The sequence below is a fragment of the Ursus arctos genome, unplaced genomic scaffold (assembly GCF_023065955.2).
Source record: "Ursus arctos isolate Adak ecotype North America unplaced genomic scaffold, UrsArc2.0 scaffold_19, whole genome shotgun sequence".
NCBI lineage: Eukaryota > Metazoa > Chordata > Mammalia > Carnivora > Ursidae > Ursus > Ursus arctos.
The window spans coordinates 46441340-46459300 of NW_026622863.1; the positions used below are offsets into that span (position 1 = coordinate 46441340).

At 45.1% G+C, this 17961-nt stretch overlaps 2 protein-coding genes across 3 annotated transcripts in view; one reads left to right on the forward strand and one right to left on the reverse strand.

Moving 5' to 3' along the window:
- CD177 (CD177 molecule) overlaps positions 1-17445 on the reverse strand; it is a 43516-nt gene extending 26071 nt beyond the window's left edge. For both annotated transcript variants that reach the window (XM_057314431.1, XM_026482173.4), the window contains exons 1-3: positions 17358-17445; positions 3647-6794; positions 21-203 (exon numbers count right to left, since the gene is read on the reverse strand). The gene's annotated coding sequence lies outside the window, so the exon portion shown is untranslated. The remainder of the gene's footprint in view (positions 1-20; positions 204-3646; positions 6795-17357) is intronic.
- On the forward strand, positions 3639-6796 carry TEX101 (testis expressed 101). Its single transcript, XM_057314643.1, has 5 exons — positions 3639-3885; positions 4719-4862; positions 4981-5163; positions 6184-6312; positions 6472-6796. Exons 1-5 carry the CDS (start codon positions 3639-3641, stop codon positions 6681-6683), a joined length of 915 nt encoding a protein of 304 aa, XP_057170626.1. The 3' UTR covers positions 6684-6796.
- Positions 17446-17961: the final 516 nt, after the last annotated feature.

A 17961-nucleotide genomic window follows, 5' to 3' on the forward strand; every position in this document is an offset into this window, starting at 1 on the left:
CAGACCTCCAGGGCACCTACCGGACACTGTGAGTCCACGTGTGCAACGTGCTTTCAGATACATGGAATTCGGTAGAGGTTTCTGGGACCCCGCTGGCTTGGGTCATACCCAGAGAGTCTGGAAGAGTCATCTGGACAAAAGGGTCACGTTGGCAGTGGGCCGTCAGCTGCTGCTTTCCGACGATGACGCTCAGCTTGTCGCTTCTGAAACAAAGTTTAAAGGTTCGGATTTTCCTGTCAACTAATTCATTTAAACACTGTAAGAGCGTACGAATTGTCCCGTTTCCCCTGTCACAGGTGACTATGAGGAATATCCACTATATGGCTTCACCCAGAACTCTCATTTTTTATCAGAATTATCACTACTCCTGTAGTTTCTTACAGCCCCTGCTATCCTTGAAAGTATCCCCACTGACGGGTTCCTGATAGTCCAGCAATCAGAACTCCCAGGACAAAGTTCACAGGCCACGGAGTGCTGGAAAGGCAGCCATCGAGCCCCACGTGTCCCCCCACACACTTGAAAAGTACATCCAGCGGGGCAGCTGGGGGCTCAGTCAGTTAAGCGTCTGACTCTTGATTTCGGCTCAGGCCATGATCTCAGGGTCCTGGGGATCGAGCCCCACATCAGGCTCCACGCAGAGCAGGAAGGCTGCTTCTCCCTCTCCATCTGCCCCTCCCCCGCCCCGCCAGCCCCCACTGGTGCACACTCCATCTCTCTCTCTCAAATAATAAATACAATCTTTTAAAAAATAAAAATAAAAGGGGCGCCTGGGTAGCGCAGTCGTTAAGCGTCTGCCTTCGGCTCAGGGCGTGATCCCAGCGTTCTGGGATCGAGCCCCACATCAGGCTCCTCTGCTGGGAGCCTGCTTCTTCCTCTCCCACTCCCCCTGCTTGTGTTCCCTCTCTCGCTGGCTGTCTCTCTGTCAAATAAACAAATAAAATCTTTAAAATAAATAAATAAATAAATAAATAAATAAAAATAAAAAATAAAAAACTGAACCTAAAGAAAAATTTATTATTACTTTGTTTACATCAGTGAATACAGTTTTAAACCCACAGGAACTCTGAATGCCTGCTTTTGTGTTACTTTATATAGAAGTGGGTTGGGGCCATCTTACAATGCCAAAAATGAATTAAAAACACACAAATAAAAATGCTATCCTCTCTTCCTGACTACGGTTAAGCAAGCAGATACATACAGGCAATTTACTTTAGAATAGAAAAGGAAAAAAAAAGTGCCTTATCTAAGCTTGTGAATTCTGGTACAAATTTAAAAAAACCTTCCAGGGAGCTATATGCGGAACACTGTCCAAAGCCCACTCAGAAAGGGAAAACATTCAAACTCCAAGAAACCAAGGCAGAGACACCTTGTTGAAGACACAGGACATTCAGCAGAGACCCCAGAAAAATCGTACCTTAGGAGTAGGGCTAAACCAGCCCTAGAGTGAAGTCTACACCCATGCTAATAAAATGTAAATATTCTATATTATTCTATACTGCATATTCTTTAATAATTCCAGATATTGGCAATGAACAACTGGAAAGTGAAATATTTTTTTAAAACACCATTTGAGAGGGGCACCTGGGTGGCTCAGTAGGTTAGGTGTCTGCCTTCAGCTCAAGTGATGATCCCAGGGTTCTGGGATCAAGTCCCGCATCGGTCTCCTTGCTCAGTGGGGAGCCTGCTTTTCCCTCTCCCTCTGCCCCTCTCCCACAGCTCTGCGCACGCGCTCTCTCTCACTCTGTCAAATAAATAAATAAAATCTAAAATAAATAAATAAATAAAACCATTTGGGGGTGCTGCCCGGCTGGCTTGGTCCGTGGAGTGTGCAAGTACACTATTCTGTACTCACTACTTCAACTGCAACACGCATCTCTCTCAGTCCGTGATGGCTTGAATTGTGTCCCCCTCTTCCAAATCCATATGTTGAGGTCCTGACTCCCCAGTACCTCAGAAAGTCACCTTATTTAGAGATAAGGTCTCTGCAGAGGTAATCAAATGGAGACGAGGTCATTAGGGTGGGACCCAATCCAGTAGGACCGGTGTCCTTATTCAAAGGGAAAAATCCGCACACAGACATGCATAAAGGGCAGACGATGTCAAGATGCAGGGAGAAGCCAGCCATCCAAAGCCAAGGAGAGAGAGGTCTGGGGCAGATCCTTCCCTCCCAGCCCTCAGAAGGAACCAACCCTGTCAACACCTTGACTTTGGGCTTCCAGCTTCCAGAATTGTGATGATATGATAATACCCTTCTCTTGCGTAAGCCTCGCCGGCTGTGGTACTTAGTTATGGCAGCCCCGGAAAACAAATCCACAGGCCAAGAGCCAATTTAGGATGGTCTTCACTACAGGAGCTAGAAGTCAGCTGTGGGGTCAGGCCCGGAGGCAGGGCAAGCACTAGTCAGAGAGATGGGAAGGGATGAGGGAGGGTCCCGGGGCCTAAAGGACAGGGTCCTTGGGACCAGAACTACCTCTTCATATTTATGCTAAACTGTCTCTAATGTTTTTGCTAATAATATATTAATAATAATACTTACTATTAATTGTCCCCAAATGAAAGTTTTAAACTATTTTTACATAAAATTAAGAGCTTTTACTAACACCATTCTGACTGAGGCATTTTCTCTATTAAAAATTAATATTCATTTATAGCTTAACTTCCAGGAATAGTACCAATTCTGAAAGTACACAAAGGGTACTTTATGTTTGGATGATGAGAGTTAAGGGGGGTAGTGACTTGGATTTTTGGGTCTAGATGACAGAGGCCTAGGACCTGGACTCCTGAGTCTGAAGGAGGAGGGGGTTGGGGGGGGCCTGGACTCCTGGGTCTGAGGGAGGAGGGGGCTGGGAACAGGGACCCACAGATTCCTGAGATATTAGAGAACTAGGGGCCAGGCATCAGGGACCCAGTATTTGAAGTGAATTTCTTACTATCCTTTCTCTTACTTTGCTCCTGGAGGCAGGATCAAAACTACAGTGAGCACTAAAAACTCCCTATCCCGTAAGTCTGTTCCTTGTTAAAGGGCATCAATCAAGACAGTCCCTTTGGTTATTCTAAGAACTGCCAAAGCTTCCAGAATACGCCAGCCAGCCAGTGAGGACACAATCAGCCATGCTCACTACCATCATACACAGAGACCTCCTCCCCTGAAACCTGTGACCACTGCCCTGGTCAGGTTGCTGGGGCAAGGCTGGGATTGGCCATGGCCCTTTTGTAAGGTGCTTCATCCTTTCCTGCCTCCTATGATCCCAAGGCTAGAAATAACTCTGAAGTTTCTCTGTTTCTCTATTCAGCCTTCCAGAAGGCCATGGACGAGGCCAGTGCTGTGACTTGATCAGAGGAAGACGCCCAGGCTGGGCAGGCACTACTGTGGATGAAGGTGATGAGGCCAAGCTGCCTCCCAGTGACTATGGCCACCATGCGGGTGCTGGGGCGGGGCCCTGGCTGGGAACACGGGAGGCGATTTGGGCAGGGAGAGTATGGCCAAGAGTGTGGTCTCCTAGCACGGCTCGCCAAGCAGAGACTCCACTGCCCAATGAGAAAAAATGGTCAGAGAGGCCACTTGGGGATGCACCGCCCGCCTGGCTTTGCTCGCCCTGCGCTGCAAACACCAGCGACCCCCCTCCCCCAACCGCAGCATGCTCACCACTCGCCATTCTGCGCATGCGTGCCTTCCAAGACTGCCAGGAGTGGGCTTCTCGAGGGCCAATGGGGATGCGGCGTTCCTTCAGGTTCATCCAATGAGCGCATCAGATGTTTTCACATTGACCAATGGGGCTTCGAGTGACCTGTTTGGCGAAGCTGGCCCCGCCTTCCGCGTCTCTGAGAGACGAAGCCAAGGCCAAGTAGAACAGCAGGGGCGTTCCAGGCGGTTCCTTCAGCGCCGTGAGGTTCTTGTGAGGTTATCTGGAAGCCAGGTGGAATTTGGGTCCCTTAAAGAGAAGAGGAGGGCTCCCCGGATTCCTGGGTCCTGAAGAAAGGGGGTGCAGGACTTCTGGGTCTGAGAGGGGAGGAGGCCGGGGGCCCAGAATCCTGGGTCCTGCGGGAAATGGCGGCTGGAACGCAAAGCCCTGGATCCCTCGGTAGAACAGGACTGGGATCTGAGGATTCCGAGTTCTGCGGGGTCCAGGGCCTGGCGGGCCGAGAATCCCGGGGCGTGGGAGAGCAAAGGCTTGAACCCGGCCTCCTGAGTCTGAGGCCGAAGGGGCGTCTGGGCCGCACCCGGACCCCAAGGTTGGAGGGTCCCGGTCGTTGAACTCCTCTGTCTTTGGGGAATAGGGGTTTGGGTCGGAGGGTTGCAGCTGTGGAAACTGAGGCACAGCGAACGTGTTAATGTGCTCACACTCGCAGGCTAGGCAGGGCCACCGCGACTGGGGAGGTCGCAGTCTTCTGTGGCGCCGGCTGCGCCCCGCCGTGGCAGTACTTTCCAGAAGGTCGATGCAGCCTCGTCGTGTGAGGCCGAACAGCCCGCTCTTCTCTCTCAGATTGCAGGTCCTTAGCTGCTCTTCCAAGTGGCTCTGAGAGACGCCATGGGAGCCCGTCGTGTCCTGAGTTTGCTGTTCCTCCTCCTCCTGGGAACCCCCTCCTTGGCCTGTAAGAATGGGGGGCTCCAGGGGGAGAGCTGGCTCACAGAGGATGCACCTCTGGCGTAGGAGGACTGGCCGGAGTCCCCGCAGAGGAGGACACGTGTGCTTACCTTGACCTCATTTCCTCCCCAGCGGAGCAAAATTTGTCCTGTCACAAGGGCATATGGATGAGTGTGGAAAAGGACCCAAGGAGGACGTTTAATTGGACCACAGAGAAAGTTGAGACTTGTGACAGTGGGTCATCCTGCCAGGAATCCCTTCTGATGATTAACGCAGGTAAAGTGAGAAAGGGCAGTTGGGTTGGGTGGGAGGAAGGGTATGTCCTCAGCAGGGCTGTTTCCCCTCCCCTGGGGCCAAGCCATAGGCCCTTTCTTTCCCTCTTGTCTCTGAACAGGGGCCGAGACAGCAGTTTTGGGCACTAAGGGCTGCGTCACGGATGGGACACAGGCGGTAACGTACGTCCAGCACTCCCCACCCCCAGGCATAATCACAGTCTCCTACAGCACCTACTGTGAGGAGTCCTTATGCAACAGCAGGGAGAACTTAATGGAGCTGTGGAGGGAGGAAGAGACCCAAGGTACGCAGGAAGGTGAGACATGGGGACTGAGAGAAACTAGGTAAACCCCTGAAAAGATGGCGGGTCTTCCTTCTCTGTGTTTAGTTGGCTCAGGCCCAATGGGGCCATACACAAAAGAACCTCAGAGCTTTGGCCTGTCTTTTTCTAAATTGTTACCTCGGGGTCTAAACACTGCTCAGAGCACCAGGACATCAATGAAGGCTGAGGTGTTAAGTGGGGTTTTGTGTTTATTAAGCAATAAGGGGTCAGTGGAGGTTTCCAAGTAGGATGGTGTGGTATAAATAGTCTGGCAGTTACTGCTTCCCTGACTTGGCCAGACCCTATGGCAATCTGGCCCTGCCTAACTTTTCAGCTCACTTCCTTCTCTTCTTTCCTTTTTTATTGTGTTCCAGCTGGGGCCATAGTCAAAATACTTAACAACAGATATGGTACTGGCCAATCAGAATGGATGCTGGCCATAAAAAAACCAGTCTAGCCCTATCAGTGCCTACCAACGGAATACCAACACTGCAGTGTCTCACAGTCCCCCAAATCCACCAAGCTGCTCACACCAGCAGGTCTTTGTCCTTGCTGTTTACATTGCTACCCCCCGACCCCCATTTTCACTCAGCTAACCTCTCTTCACCCTCCACCTCAACTCAGGTGTCTGCTCTGTGAAAATAGTTAGCAAATTCTTCCAGATAGTTAGATACCCCTCCATTCCTTTGCCATTATATCTTGGACACAGTGCCTACTGGGATGTACTATAATTACTGGCATGTCCTTCTTCTAGACGGTGATCTCAATGGCAGGAACTGTGTCCTTTTCACCTCTGTCTCCACACCTAAGCACACAGTTTGGAAGTCATGTTGGATGGGTTCTGACAGCAAAGATAATCAGTTGGAGAGGCATGGCAAGGTTGCAGTGATAGGCCTTGATTGTGGCCGTGTCAGTAACAAAGACTTGGGGAAGAGAGGGAAGCAAAAAGAGACAAGTCCAGAGGCAGGACATACACCAATTGCCCTCTGTTTTTCCCTCTAGCTCCCAGTATGACACCATACCTCCATTGCCCAACCTGTGTGGCTCTGGGGACCTGTCTGAATTCTCCTTCTCTTCCCTGTCCCAATGACACAGTTCAGTGCTATCAAGGAAGACTTCAGATCACTGGAGGTAAACTGAACATCTGGTGGGTTCAGAGGCTGGAAAACCAGACATCTGGGTGGACCCCGAGAGGTTCTGACACTCAGGGTTCTAGGAATGAGGAAAGACTGATTCCTTTCTGATTTCCTAAAACATCTGTGTGTCTCCCCATCCCTTCTTGTTCCGTAGGAGGCATCAACTCATTTTTGGAGGTCAAAGGCTGTACATCCATAACTGGTTGCAGGCTGATGTCTGGAATCTTTACAGTAGGGCCCATGTGGGTGGAGGAAATCTGTCCATATAAGTCTCTCCTTCAGCCCCGAAAGACTGAAAGTGGTGCCGCCTGGCTTCCTGTTTCAGTTTGGCGGATAGAGCTAGTGCTGCTGCTGTTACTGCACTAACTTGTCCGTTGTTCCCGAGGAGGTGCTTTTCAACCTGGACCGCAGGACACTTCTTCTGACTGGGAGCCTTCTGACTGCTGGTCATCAACAAGTTGAGGAGCAAGTGGAGAGCTGAAGAACAGAGAGAGTTCTTGTGGATATATTTTATATTTCTAATAAAGTTTCTGTTGTGATTAGCGTATAACCCAAGACTAGAAGTGGAATTTTGGTGCTGAAAGGGCCCTTAAAATTCATCGTCTCCAACCTACACATTTTGCAGAAAGGGAAGCAGAGATCTGGAAAACTTGAATGTCTCACACTGACAAAGCTATGGGCAGAGCAAGACCAGAACTTTGATACTTGGACCTTAAATCTGGTTTTCCTTTCACTCTAATTGGTCACTTTCTCTTGCTAGCTGGGCAAGAGATCAGCATTAGCCTCCTTCAGAGAACTCCAAGCCCAACCTTAAGGTCACAGTGGCTGTTTTGTTCTAATATTTCCCTGGGAGGTATGGCAGAATTTGAAAAATCAGACTCCAAATTCTTCTGTTATAACAGACCCCATCTCCTATGTCCTGTCTCTTTCCCCTCTACATCATTCCTTCCCTTCTCTGCTGCCTAATTCATGCATCTTGTGTGGACACAGGGAACATCGGAGGCAGCTGGGGCTCAGCAGGGTATGAAAACTGGGGCCTGGGATTCCTGGAGGGAAGATTTGTTTTTGGCTTCTCCTGCTTACTTATTACTCAAGAATAGATAAAACTCATCTTATTATAAAAGACTCCAATGATATAGGAGCCACATAGGGAAAAGTAAAAGGTGGGGAGAGGATAGGGGGGAACGGACATTATTTTACTTAAATAGTTTTATTGTGGTTTAAATCATATAGCCAACTGTACCAGGGGTGGAAGGAGACGTAATGCAAATAGTGACCCCTACAAAGGACAAAGGACAGGGGAGTTTGGCCATAGTATAGTTCATCCAAGTTCTTTCTAGAAAGTTCTCTGTTCTAAATAAACTCTTTGAGTTAAAGCCGCACCCCAGCTAACACTTTATCTTTGTCCCTAGGCATCCAGTTTCCCATCATATCAGTTTGCAGGAGAAAGTACAAACAAATCAAATTTGAACTTAATGAGGGGCATGTAAGTTTCTGAAATAAGCATTCAGAACCATGACTGGTAAATGCTATCTAGGGCAAAAACAAAAAATCCAAGTACATGTTTCCCATAGGACAATGGCTTTCTGAGGCACTGAAGAGTTACAGGAGAAATCCCTGAGTGAATAGAAGAATGACACAATTTTCCAAAATTTGGCCTGTGGATTGTTTTGGTATTTTAAAAATTATATGTATCATATGCCAAAGAACTTCAGGCAGCATGGGCAAACTTCTCAGGCCACAAACTCAACTATAATAATGTATTAACATAAATATATATAATATAAAAGTATTTTAATATATTGTTTATTCTTATGATACTTTGGTTATAGCAATCCCTCATCTGACCCAGTGGTAGGAAGAAACTTAACCAGTTTGAATAAACTCAGCCACCTCTGGGCTTTCTCCCTTTCCACTCTTCTTGCCCAGGCCTTGGCTACAGGACTGGTGGGAAGGAGGTGACTGTCTAGTTTTTGCCTCTGCTGCTCATGTCCAAGTTCCTGCTGATGCCTGGTACTTGGCTTCCATTCCTGCTGGCGTCCACTGGGAACCTCCAACCCTGTCTGGGCACTGATGGTCATCTACGTGGGCCCTCTCAGCTCTGCCATCCCTCTCCCAGCTACTTCGGGGCCTCTTCCAACAGCTGTCAAGTCCCACTGCAGTGCTTCAGGACTCGGGCTGTGGAGTCATCCCATATAGCTGATGAAATTCCCCCAAGATCTGGAGAAAAGATCATTGCACAGGGGATTGCTTCCTCCCTAGGTACTAGGAAAGAGATGGGGCCTAGGCTCTGGGATTTATCATCTACCTTACACAGACCATTACCACACATTCTTCTCAAATCTATTGTTTTGCAACAATCATGCCATAAGGCTTTTAGGGAACTTGAAAATTCCAGGTCTATCAAGTCAAAAGTTGGGCCTTCAGAATTATTGTCTCTGTCTCACTTTACATAAGTCTACTTTGAAACTTCAAGGCTGAACATTAAGATATTTCTGGCTCTTTGCATTTCTAGGTAATGGCCCTACTAACTGAGGGACAAGGAGCAAGAGAAGTGGTACAAAGAATTGGAGAGTGGGGAGACAAGAGTAAAAATGAAATATAATCCTGCATATTCCTATTTGTTCATCTGTCTAGATTAAGCCTCTATCCTCACCCATATTGCTCTCTCCAGGACTCTGGTTTATGTTCTTCCCTCCCTGAAATTCCATCTCCGCTTCCCACCTTCACAACAGCACCCATAGATGTGACCAGCAAACTGATGCTATAGTTTCTTCCAGAACTGCTTATTGAAGTGAACCAAATTTCCACCAAACACATACACATTCCTCTCCAACAACTAAACTGACCACCACCAACTACCTTAAGCTTGATGCTAATGTGGAGGGGAAAAAAGCAATGAGTTTCTAGAGGGTAGAGAAGAAGAGAGGCAGAAGTTTAGGAAGGACGGGCACTGAAAAAAGGTAAGAATTTGAAGATTCCTCTCCCTATTTCCTTAATAGTGTTATATTGGCCATGTGAACACATCCTGGTTTGGGGCAGTGATGTCAGAGTGGGAGGTCAGTTTTGATCAGGAGCTAGGAAACCAGTTGTTTCGGTTATTTTTTTTTTTAAAGATTTTATTTATTTATTTGACAGAGAGAGAGACAGCCAGCGAGAGAGGGAACACAAGCAGGGGGAGTAGGAGAGGAAGAAGCAGGCTCCCAGGGGAGGAGCCTGATGTGGGGCTCGATCCCAGAACGCCAGGATCACGCCCTGAGCCGAAGGCAGACGCTTAACCGCTGTGCCACCCAGGCGCCCCTGTTTCGGTTATTTTATTATTATTTAATGTTAATTAAAGTAATAATTTATTGGGCACTAAATCTGTTTCTTGCTTTATGTGCAGAACTTTAGGAATACAATTTGTATAATCCCACTGTATGTTTCTGGTGAAGAGCTGGAGGAATTTAAATATCCATTACTAAGGGAATGGATAAGCAAAACAGCAGACCTCTTCTTCGCATGTGCAACACTTACTAAACCACAGCACTCTGTTAAAAAAATTTTTTCTTTCACAACAAAATCACTTGTGTAATACCACAATCAAAATAAAAAAGTTCATTCACCCCAAAACTCCCTCATTCTACTCCTTTGTAGCCCCATCCTCCCCTCATCCCAGCTGTGGACAACCACGGGTCTATTCTCTATCACTATACATTGGCCTTTCTGAAAATGGCATAGAAATGGAACCACACAGTATGGAATCTTTGAGACCAGCTTCTTTCACTCATGATTCGTGCCTCTGAGATTCAGCCATGTTATGTGTATTGATGGTTTACTCCTTTTTATGGACAAATATCATTCCATTGTATGGACATATTCCAGTTTATCCATTAATTTGCTGAAGATGTTTGGGTGGTTTCTAGTTTGGGGCAGTAACGAATTAAACTGCTATAAACATTTATGTACAGTTTTTTGATAAATGTATAATTTTATCTCCAGGATAAATACTTAGGAGTAGGATTGCTGGGTCATAAGGCAAGAGTTTGTTTAACTTTATAAGAAATGGAGAAACTGTTTTCCAGAGGGCTTGTGTCATTTTTTATTACCACCAGCAATGTATGAGAATCCTAGTTTCATAGTCTGCAGGATATAGATACTGTACATATATTATTAGATTCATATTCATTTCACTTTTTTGGAACTATTGTAAATAGTACTTTTAAATTTTCAGTTTTCAATTTTTCATTGCTAGTATATAGAAGAAATGCAATTGATTTTTGCATGTTGACCTATCTCCTACAATTTTATTAAATTCATTTATTAGTTCTAGCAGCTTTTTGGGTAGGTTCTACAGAAATTCCATGGAATTTTTCTAGACAATCATGTCATCTGCAAGTAGGGCCACTTTTATTTTTTCCTTTCCAATATGTAGGCCTTTTATTTATTTTTCTTTTGTTATTGCACCAGTTAGGATTTCTAGTGCAATGAATAAAAGTAGTGAGAGTGGACAGTTTGCTTTGTTCCCAATCTTAGGAAGTTTCTTTAAAACTTAAACATACACTTACCACAGGATTCAACCTTTCCTTTCCAAAGTACTACCACTCCCCACCCAAAAAAACCAAAAGCATATGTCCATACAATGATTTTTATACAAATGTTCATAACAGCTTTATTTATAAGAGCCCCAAACTGGAAACAACTCAAATGCCCATCAACAGTGAAAAAATTGATAATAATATATCTTTAGAGTGGAATATTACTCAGCAAAGAAAAAAAGGAATGAATTATTGATACATACAGCAACCCTTGTCCCTCTCCCTACCCCCTGTCCCTCCCCTGACTCACGAGCACTTGCACTCTCTCTCTCTCTCAAATATATAATAAAATCTTAAAAAACAATAATTGCTCATGTATTTACCTTTATTGAGATCTTTATATCTTCATATGGCTTTGAGTTACTGTCTAGTGTCCTTTCATTTCACCTTGTAAAACTCCCTTGAGCATTTCTTGCGGGGCAAGTCTGGTGGTCACAAACCCCCTCAGCTTTTGTTTATCTGGGACTGTCTTAATTTCTCCCTCACTTTTGAAGAGCAGTTTTTCTGGATATAGGATTCTTGGTGGACAGTTTCTTTCTTTTTAACACTTTGAATATATTGACCCTCTGTCTTCTGGCCTCCGAAGTTTCCAGTGAGAAATCTGCCGATAATCTTATTGAGGATCCTTTGTATGTGATGATTTGCTTTTGTTGCTGCTGTCAAGATTTTCTCTTTGTCTTTGGCTTCTGAAAGTTTGGTTATAATGTGTCTCAGTGTGGGTCTTTCTGAGTCCATTTTATTTGGAGTTTGTTGAGCTTCTTGGATGTTTATATTCATGTCTTCCATCAAATTTGGAAAGTTTTCAGCCACAACTTGGAAACAACCCAAATGTCCATCAATATTTCTTGAAGTATTCTCACTCTTCCTTTCTCTGTCTCTCCTCCTTTTGGGACTTCCACAACATGAGTATTGGTTCACTTCATGGTATCCCACAGGTCTCTTAGGTTCTGTTTGCTTTTCTTCAACCTTTATTTTCCCTGTCTCAGACTTGAAATTTTCCATTGCCCTATATTCAAGTTCTCTGATTCTTTCTTCTGCCTGCTCAAATCTGTATTTGAATCCCTCTACTGAATTTTTCATTTTGATTATTGTACTTTTCAGCTACAGAATTTCCTTTCGGTATCTTTTTAGGTTTTCTATCTCTTTATTGATATTTCCATTTTGTTCACACACTGTCTTCTTGACTTCCCCCACATCTTCCTTTAATTCCTTGAACATCTTTAAGATAGTTATTTTAAAATCTTTGTCTAACATATCTGTCACTAGGTCTTTTTTGAAGACAGTTTCTGTTGGGGTTTTTTTTTTTTTCTTCTTCTTCTTCTTTGAATGTCACATTTTCCTGTTTCTTTGTATGCCTTGTGATTCTTCTGTTCAACACTGGACATTTGACTCTAATAATGTGGTAACTCTGGACATCAGATTCTCCTCTTTCTGATGGTTTGTTATTTTTATTGTTTTTATTTATCACTATTATTATTATAATTTTTATTATTATTTTTATTGTTGTACACTATCTCTGTGGTGAGGATCAGCCTGAGGTATAAACTTAAAGTCTTCCCCTTCCCCTTCTCCTTCTTTTTAAAATAGGCTCCACACTCAGCATGAAGTCCAATGAACTCATGATCCTGAGATCAAGACCTGAGCTGAGATCAAGAGTTGGACACTTGGGGCACCTGGGTGGCTCAGTCAGTTAAGCATCTACCTTCAGCTCAGGTCATGATCCCCGGGTCCTGGGATCGAGCCCCACATTGGGCTCCCTGCTCAATGGGAAGCCTGCTTCTCCCTCTCCCTCTGCCTGCTGCTCCCCCTGCCTATGCTCTCTCTCTGTCAAATAAAGAAATAAAATCTTAAAAAAAAAAGAGTTGGATACTTAACTGACTGAGCCACCCAGGTGCCCCAAACTTAAGGTCTCCTTAGGTCTTTTCTCAGGCTTTCTGTGGGCATGCACAGTCACTTTCTAATACTCCCCATATATGTAGTTATTTCTTGAATATCCTAGTCTTTAATGTCTAGCTCCCAAAGGTGAAAAAGCAAAAGTGAAGGGAGGAGAAAAGATGCCAGCCCTTTACATCCCCTGGAAGTCACTTCAGCTGGAGAGAAAGGGGCTTGCAACAAAGGGGGAGGTGCAATAACCATGACTGTCCACTTCTTGGCTGCACCTCTGTGATCAGAAGCAGTAATCAGCAATCAGAGCACAGATCCCCAACATCTGGAGAATAGAGTCCTTATTGCCCATACTGGCTCCCACAGCTGCATGCAAGCTGCTCCAGGAATACAAGCATGACAGCCTATCACATGGCTGGGGTGGTGGATGGGTAGCTGCTACTATATCAAGAACCAAAATTAGGGGCACCTGGGTGGCTCAGTTGGCTAAGCGTCTGCCTTCAGCACAGGTCATGATCTCAGGGTCCTGGGATCAAGCCCCACATCAGGTTCCCCGCTCAGGAGGGAGTCTGCTTCTCCCTCTCCATCTGCTCCTCCCCCTGTTTGTGTTCTCTCTTTCTCTTTCTCTCCCTCCCTCCCTCCCTCCCTCTCTCTCTCTAAGTAAATAAAATCTTAAAAAAAAAAAAAAGAACCGAAATTAACTACAATCCACCATCCAAGCCTTCCCCTGGAAACTGAAAGTCTTCAACAGACTCCAGAGTTCCAAAATAGTTGTATCAGACAGATTCTGCCAAAGCAAGTGTAATCTAGATGGAGGGACAGATTCTTGGTGCTTCTAATTCTTCCATCTTCCCACTGTTTGCCATGGTTTTTAAAGCTTTGATCAACAGTTCTTTTTTTTTAAGATTTTATTTATTTTTTTTTTTGACAGAGAGAGACAGCAAGAGAGGGAACACAAGCAAGGGGAGTGTGAGAGGGAGAAGCAGGCTTCCCGCCGAGCAGGGAGCCCGATGCGGGGCTCGATCCCAGGACCCTGGGATCATGACCTGAGCCAAAGGCAGACGCTTAACAGCTGAGCCACCCAGGCACCCCTGATCAACAGTTTTAACTACCAAATTAAAGGGAATTCATGGGCAAAGGAACATGTTAAATGACACCACATGTATACAGTCAGCAAAATTCAGGCCGTGGGAACACTGTAAGACAATGACCTGGCTTTGTCAAAAATTACGTTTGGAGAAAAAAGAAAAGAGACGAAGCTATAACTTAAAAGAGACTTAAACACACAAAACGAAGTGCAATGTATGGACCTTGGAAGCTGACTTGAAAAACCAGAAAAAATATTTTTATGAGACAAGAAAGGAAATCTATTAATCAAGTGGCTATTCAACTGTATTAGGTTTTTAAAATTCTATTTGAAGTAAGAACTGAAACCATGTATTTCAACATGGCGATGGTTTGTTCCAAGAAAGCCTTGCCTGGAAGGAAAAATCTGTAAAAGCTCACTTATCAGACAACAGCTTGCTTATCAAGACTGTTTCAAGACCCTCCTTCTCTCGCCTTCACCAATCCTAAACTATTGTGTCACAATCCTGGCCTAGTCCTGGCCAGTTTCTTGCTACGAAGAGCCTGCCTCAAATAGCCTTCCTTGATTTTCCCTTTTGTGGTACCACTGAGATTCCAGTGGTCTCTGTTAGACAGTCCACTGTTAACAGGTAAATAATAAATCTTTTTGTGTCATACGTAGTAAGAAAAGGGGAGGCTTATCTCCTTGAAGAAATATACTGCAGGGATATACATAATTTTTTAAGATTTTATTTATTTATTTGAGAAAGAGAGCGCATGAGCAGGGGGGAGTGGGGGAGGGGTAGAGGGAGAGGGAGAAGCAGACTCTCCACTGCACAGGGAGCCCCACCCGGGTGGATCCCAGCACGCGGAGATCAGGACCTGAGCGGAAGGCAGACGCTGAACCAACTGAGCCACCCAGGCGCCCCCTGGAGGATTTACATTTTAAATGCAAGTAAGACTGAGATTTGCTTCAATATAGTATGGGGCAGAGAATGGGTGGGGCATGGAAAAAATGAAATTGGCCATTAGGTGATAAGTACTGAAGCCTGTTGGTAGCTACCTGGGGTTTCCTACACTATTTTTGTCTACTTATGTACATGTTTGAAATTGCCCATAATAACGGGTTTTTTTTAAAGTGTGTTACTCAGACCACAACATTGGAGTTATGCTTGATCATCCTGTCTTCCTCTCTTGCGCTATATCCAATTCAATAGCATATCCTACAGATACTCAAAATTCCTCTAGAATCCGACCATTTCTCATTTAGCTCCACTGCCACTTTGTCCAAACACCACGTTTCCCACCTTGATTACTGCAGTAGCCAATGGTTCGATGTTTCAGCCTTTGCCCTCCCTGATCACCATCCTATTCTCAACACAGCAGTCAGCATGATCCTTTTTTAAAATAAGTCTAAAAGCTCTTCTCAAAACCTTGCACTGGCTCTCCATCACACTCAGAGTCAAAGTGAAAGTTCTTACGATGGCCTACAAGGTCCTACACTCTCTGTCCCACTCTTTGATCTCTCTGACCCCATCTCCTAAAACACATTCTTTGGGTCACTCCAGTCACACGGGCCTCCTTCCTGTTTCACCAACGTATCAGGCACACTCCCCACCTCAGGACATTTGCACTTACCGTTCCTTCTGATCTAAGGTGCCACCTCTTTCAGGTCTTTACACAAACGTCCCCTTCTCAATGAAGCCTTCTCTGACTGCCCCATTACAACTGCAGCCATCCCCTCCCCACCCAGGCACTCCCTCTTCCCCACCTTTTTCCTCTCTTTTGTACTTATCACCATCATATGTCATACTTGTTTATAGTCCTGTCTCCCTCCTTAGAAAATAAGCCCCACAAGAGCAGGGATTTCGGTCTGTTATTCCCTCCTGTAGCCCCAGTGACTTGAACAGTGCCTGGAACAGAACAGGTGCCCAGTAACTATTCATTCTATGACTTTGGTCACTACTGTTTTCCATACAGTGCCCTCAGCCACCGCACTATGCCTCCAGGGTTCAAACGTAGGTGTTAGGTCCAAATGGGACAATTAGGAAAGAAAGTCTTGATCTTTTAAAAATTATCCTAAGGGAAGAGAAGTAGGGTCCTAGCCCAGCAGTCTATGTAAATGACGCACCATGGGGCAGCATCTGCGAAGGGTGCCGCTGGGGTGAACGCCGCCAACGGATACAGGCCCTTGGACAATGTCATTACCCGGAAGTCATCCGGTGTGCTGGGAGACTGGAAATAATGTTCAATTTCTCTTCCTAGGAACCCAAAAATGCAAACTAAACAATAAGTTACTTTGGCAGCTTTACAAACAACGGAAGGAAATAGAAATGAGCAAACTTTGTTCACGACAAACTTTCAATGCAGTGCTTGATTTTCTGCACGTGTCTCAAGACAAATGACTCCAATTTCTGACTTTTTAAAAATACTGAAAATAATTATATCACGGAATCAAAAATACCAGTATGCACTTTGGAAAAAACATCTGGCAGTACCTGCTAAGACCATACATATGTATCCCTTATGACCTACCACTTCCACATCTGCGTAATTACCCAAGAAAAGTGATTGCATATATCCACATACAAGAATGTTCCTGGCAGCTCTACTCATAAAAGACCAAAACTAGAAACAGCCCAAGTGTCCACCAACAATAGACTTGGGAAATAAATGTGGTATGCTCATAAAATGAAATCTTTACAGCGATTTTTAAAAGTAACGATCCTGCCACATGTAACACTGTGGTGGACTCTTATGACATAATGCCGAGTGAAATAAGTCAATGACAGAAGAGTACGTAATTGTATGATTCCTTTTCTATAAATATCAGGAACGGGCAAACCTAACTCGTGGTGAGAGAAATCAGAAAGTGGTTAGCTCTGGATGGTAATGACTAGAAGGGGGGGGGCAGGAGAGAACCTTCTAGAACGTTAGAATATTCTATATCTTGACCTAAGTGGTTGTTACATATACATACAAATATATAAGTACATATATATATGCACATACAAATTCATTGAGCTGTGCACCTAACTTTTGTGCTCTAAGTTATACCCCAATAAAAAGGTCAAAATTTTTTAAAATTTTAAATCAAATACAATCAATGATTGGTGTGTCAGCACTTTCAAGACCTGAAATACCAGAATGTGGGGCTGGCCCAGTGGAATGTACACATGGAGAATGGGGCCAGGTTCTCGCTCTCCCTCTCTCACCACAAGGTGGCTCTCTCCCCTCTCTCAAGTCTTCCCAGTCCTCTGGGAAAATTCTGGAATGTCCCAGGAAGAGAAGGGTTGTGTGCTCCTGGGCACGGACCGACTGCCCCCCCCCCCCCCAGCCGACTAAAAATGCTGGGTAATGACGCCAGCCTCACTACAGAAGAGTGTAGCCCTTTTAAGGCAAAGACTTGAATCCCAGTTCTCCATTTCCTAGCTGTGTGACCTTGGGAATGTTCCTTAACTTCTCTATGCCTCAGTTTCCACATCTGTACAGTGGAAATAATAATAGTACATACCTTGTGGCGTGGTTGTTGGTGGTGGTGCTGTGGTTGTTCGTGCAAAATGAGTTCACTCTCAGGAAACTCTCAGAACATCACGTGGCCCAGAAGAAGAACTCAATGTCATTATCTGAGTTAATATTAAGAGAGGAAATGTCAGTGACCAAAAGGGGAACACCTGGCATCTCACTTCTTCGGGAAGCCAAGCAGGTATTGGAAGCCTGATGAGCTGGAGATGAAAAGAGCCTATTCTGGCTTCTTTATTCTTTTCTAGAATCTTCTATGTTCTTTTCCAGAACCTGATGGCCCAGAGGGTTTCGCCAGTCTTTCTGTAGCTTTCAGAACGCTGTACCACAATGCTGGAGGCAGAATAACGGTCCCCCCTGTCAAAGATTTCTACAGCCTCATCCCCCGGACCCGTGAATATGTTACGTTACATGGCAAAAGTGACCTTGTAGTGACCTCTTAAGTACCTCGAGATGGGAAGGTTATTATCCTGGATTACCAGGCAAGATCCAAGGTAATCACTTGGGTCCCTACAGCATGGACGCAGAGGATTAGTCACAGAAGCAGAAACGAGAATAGGAGCAGGTGTCAGAGTAACATGGCTAAGAGCCAAGGA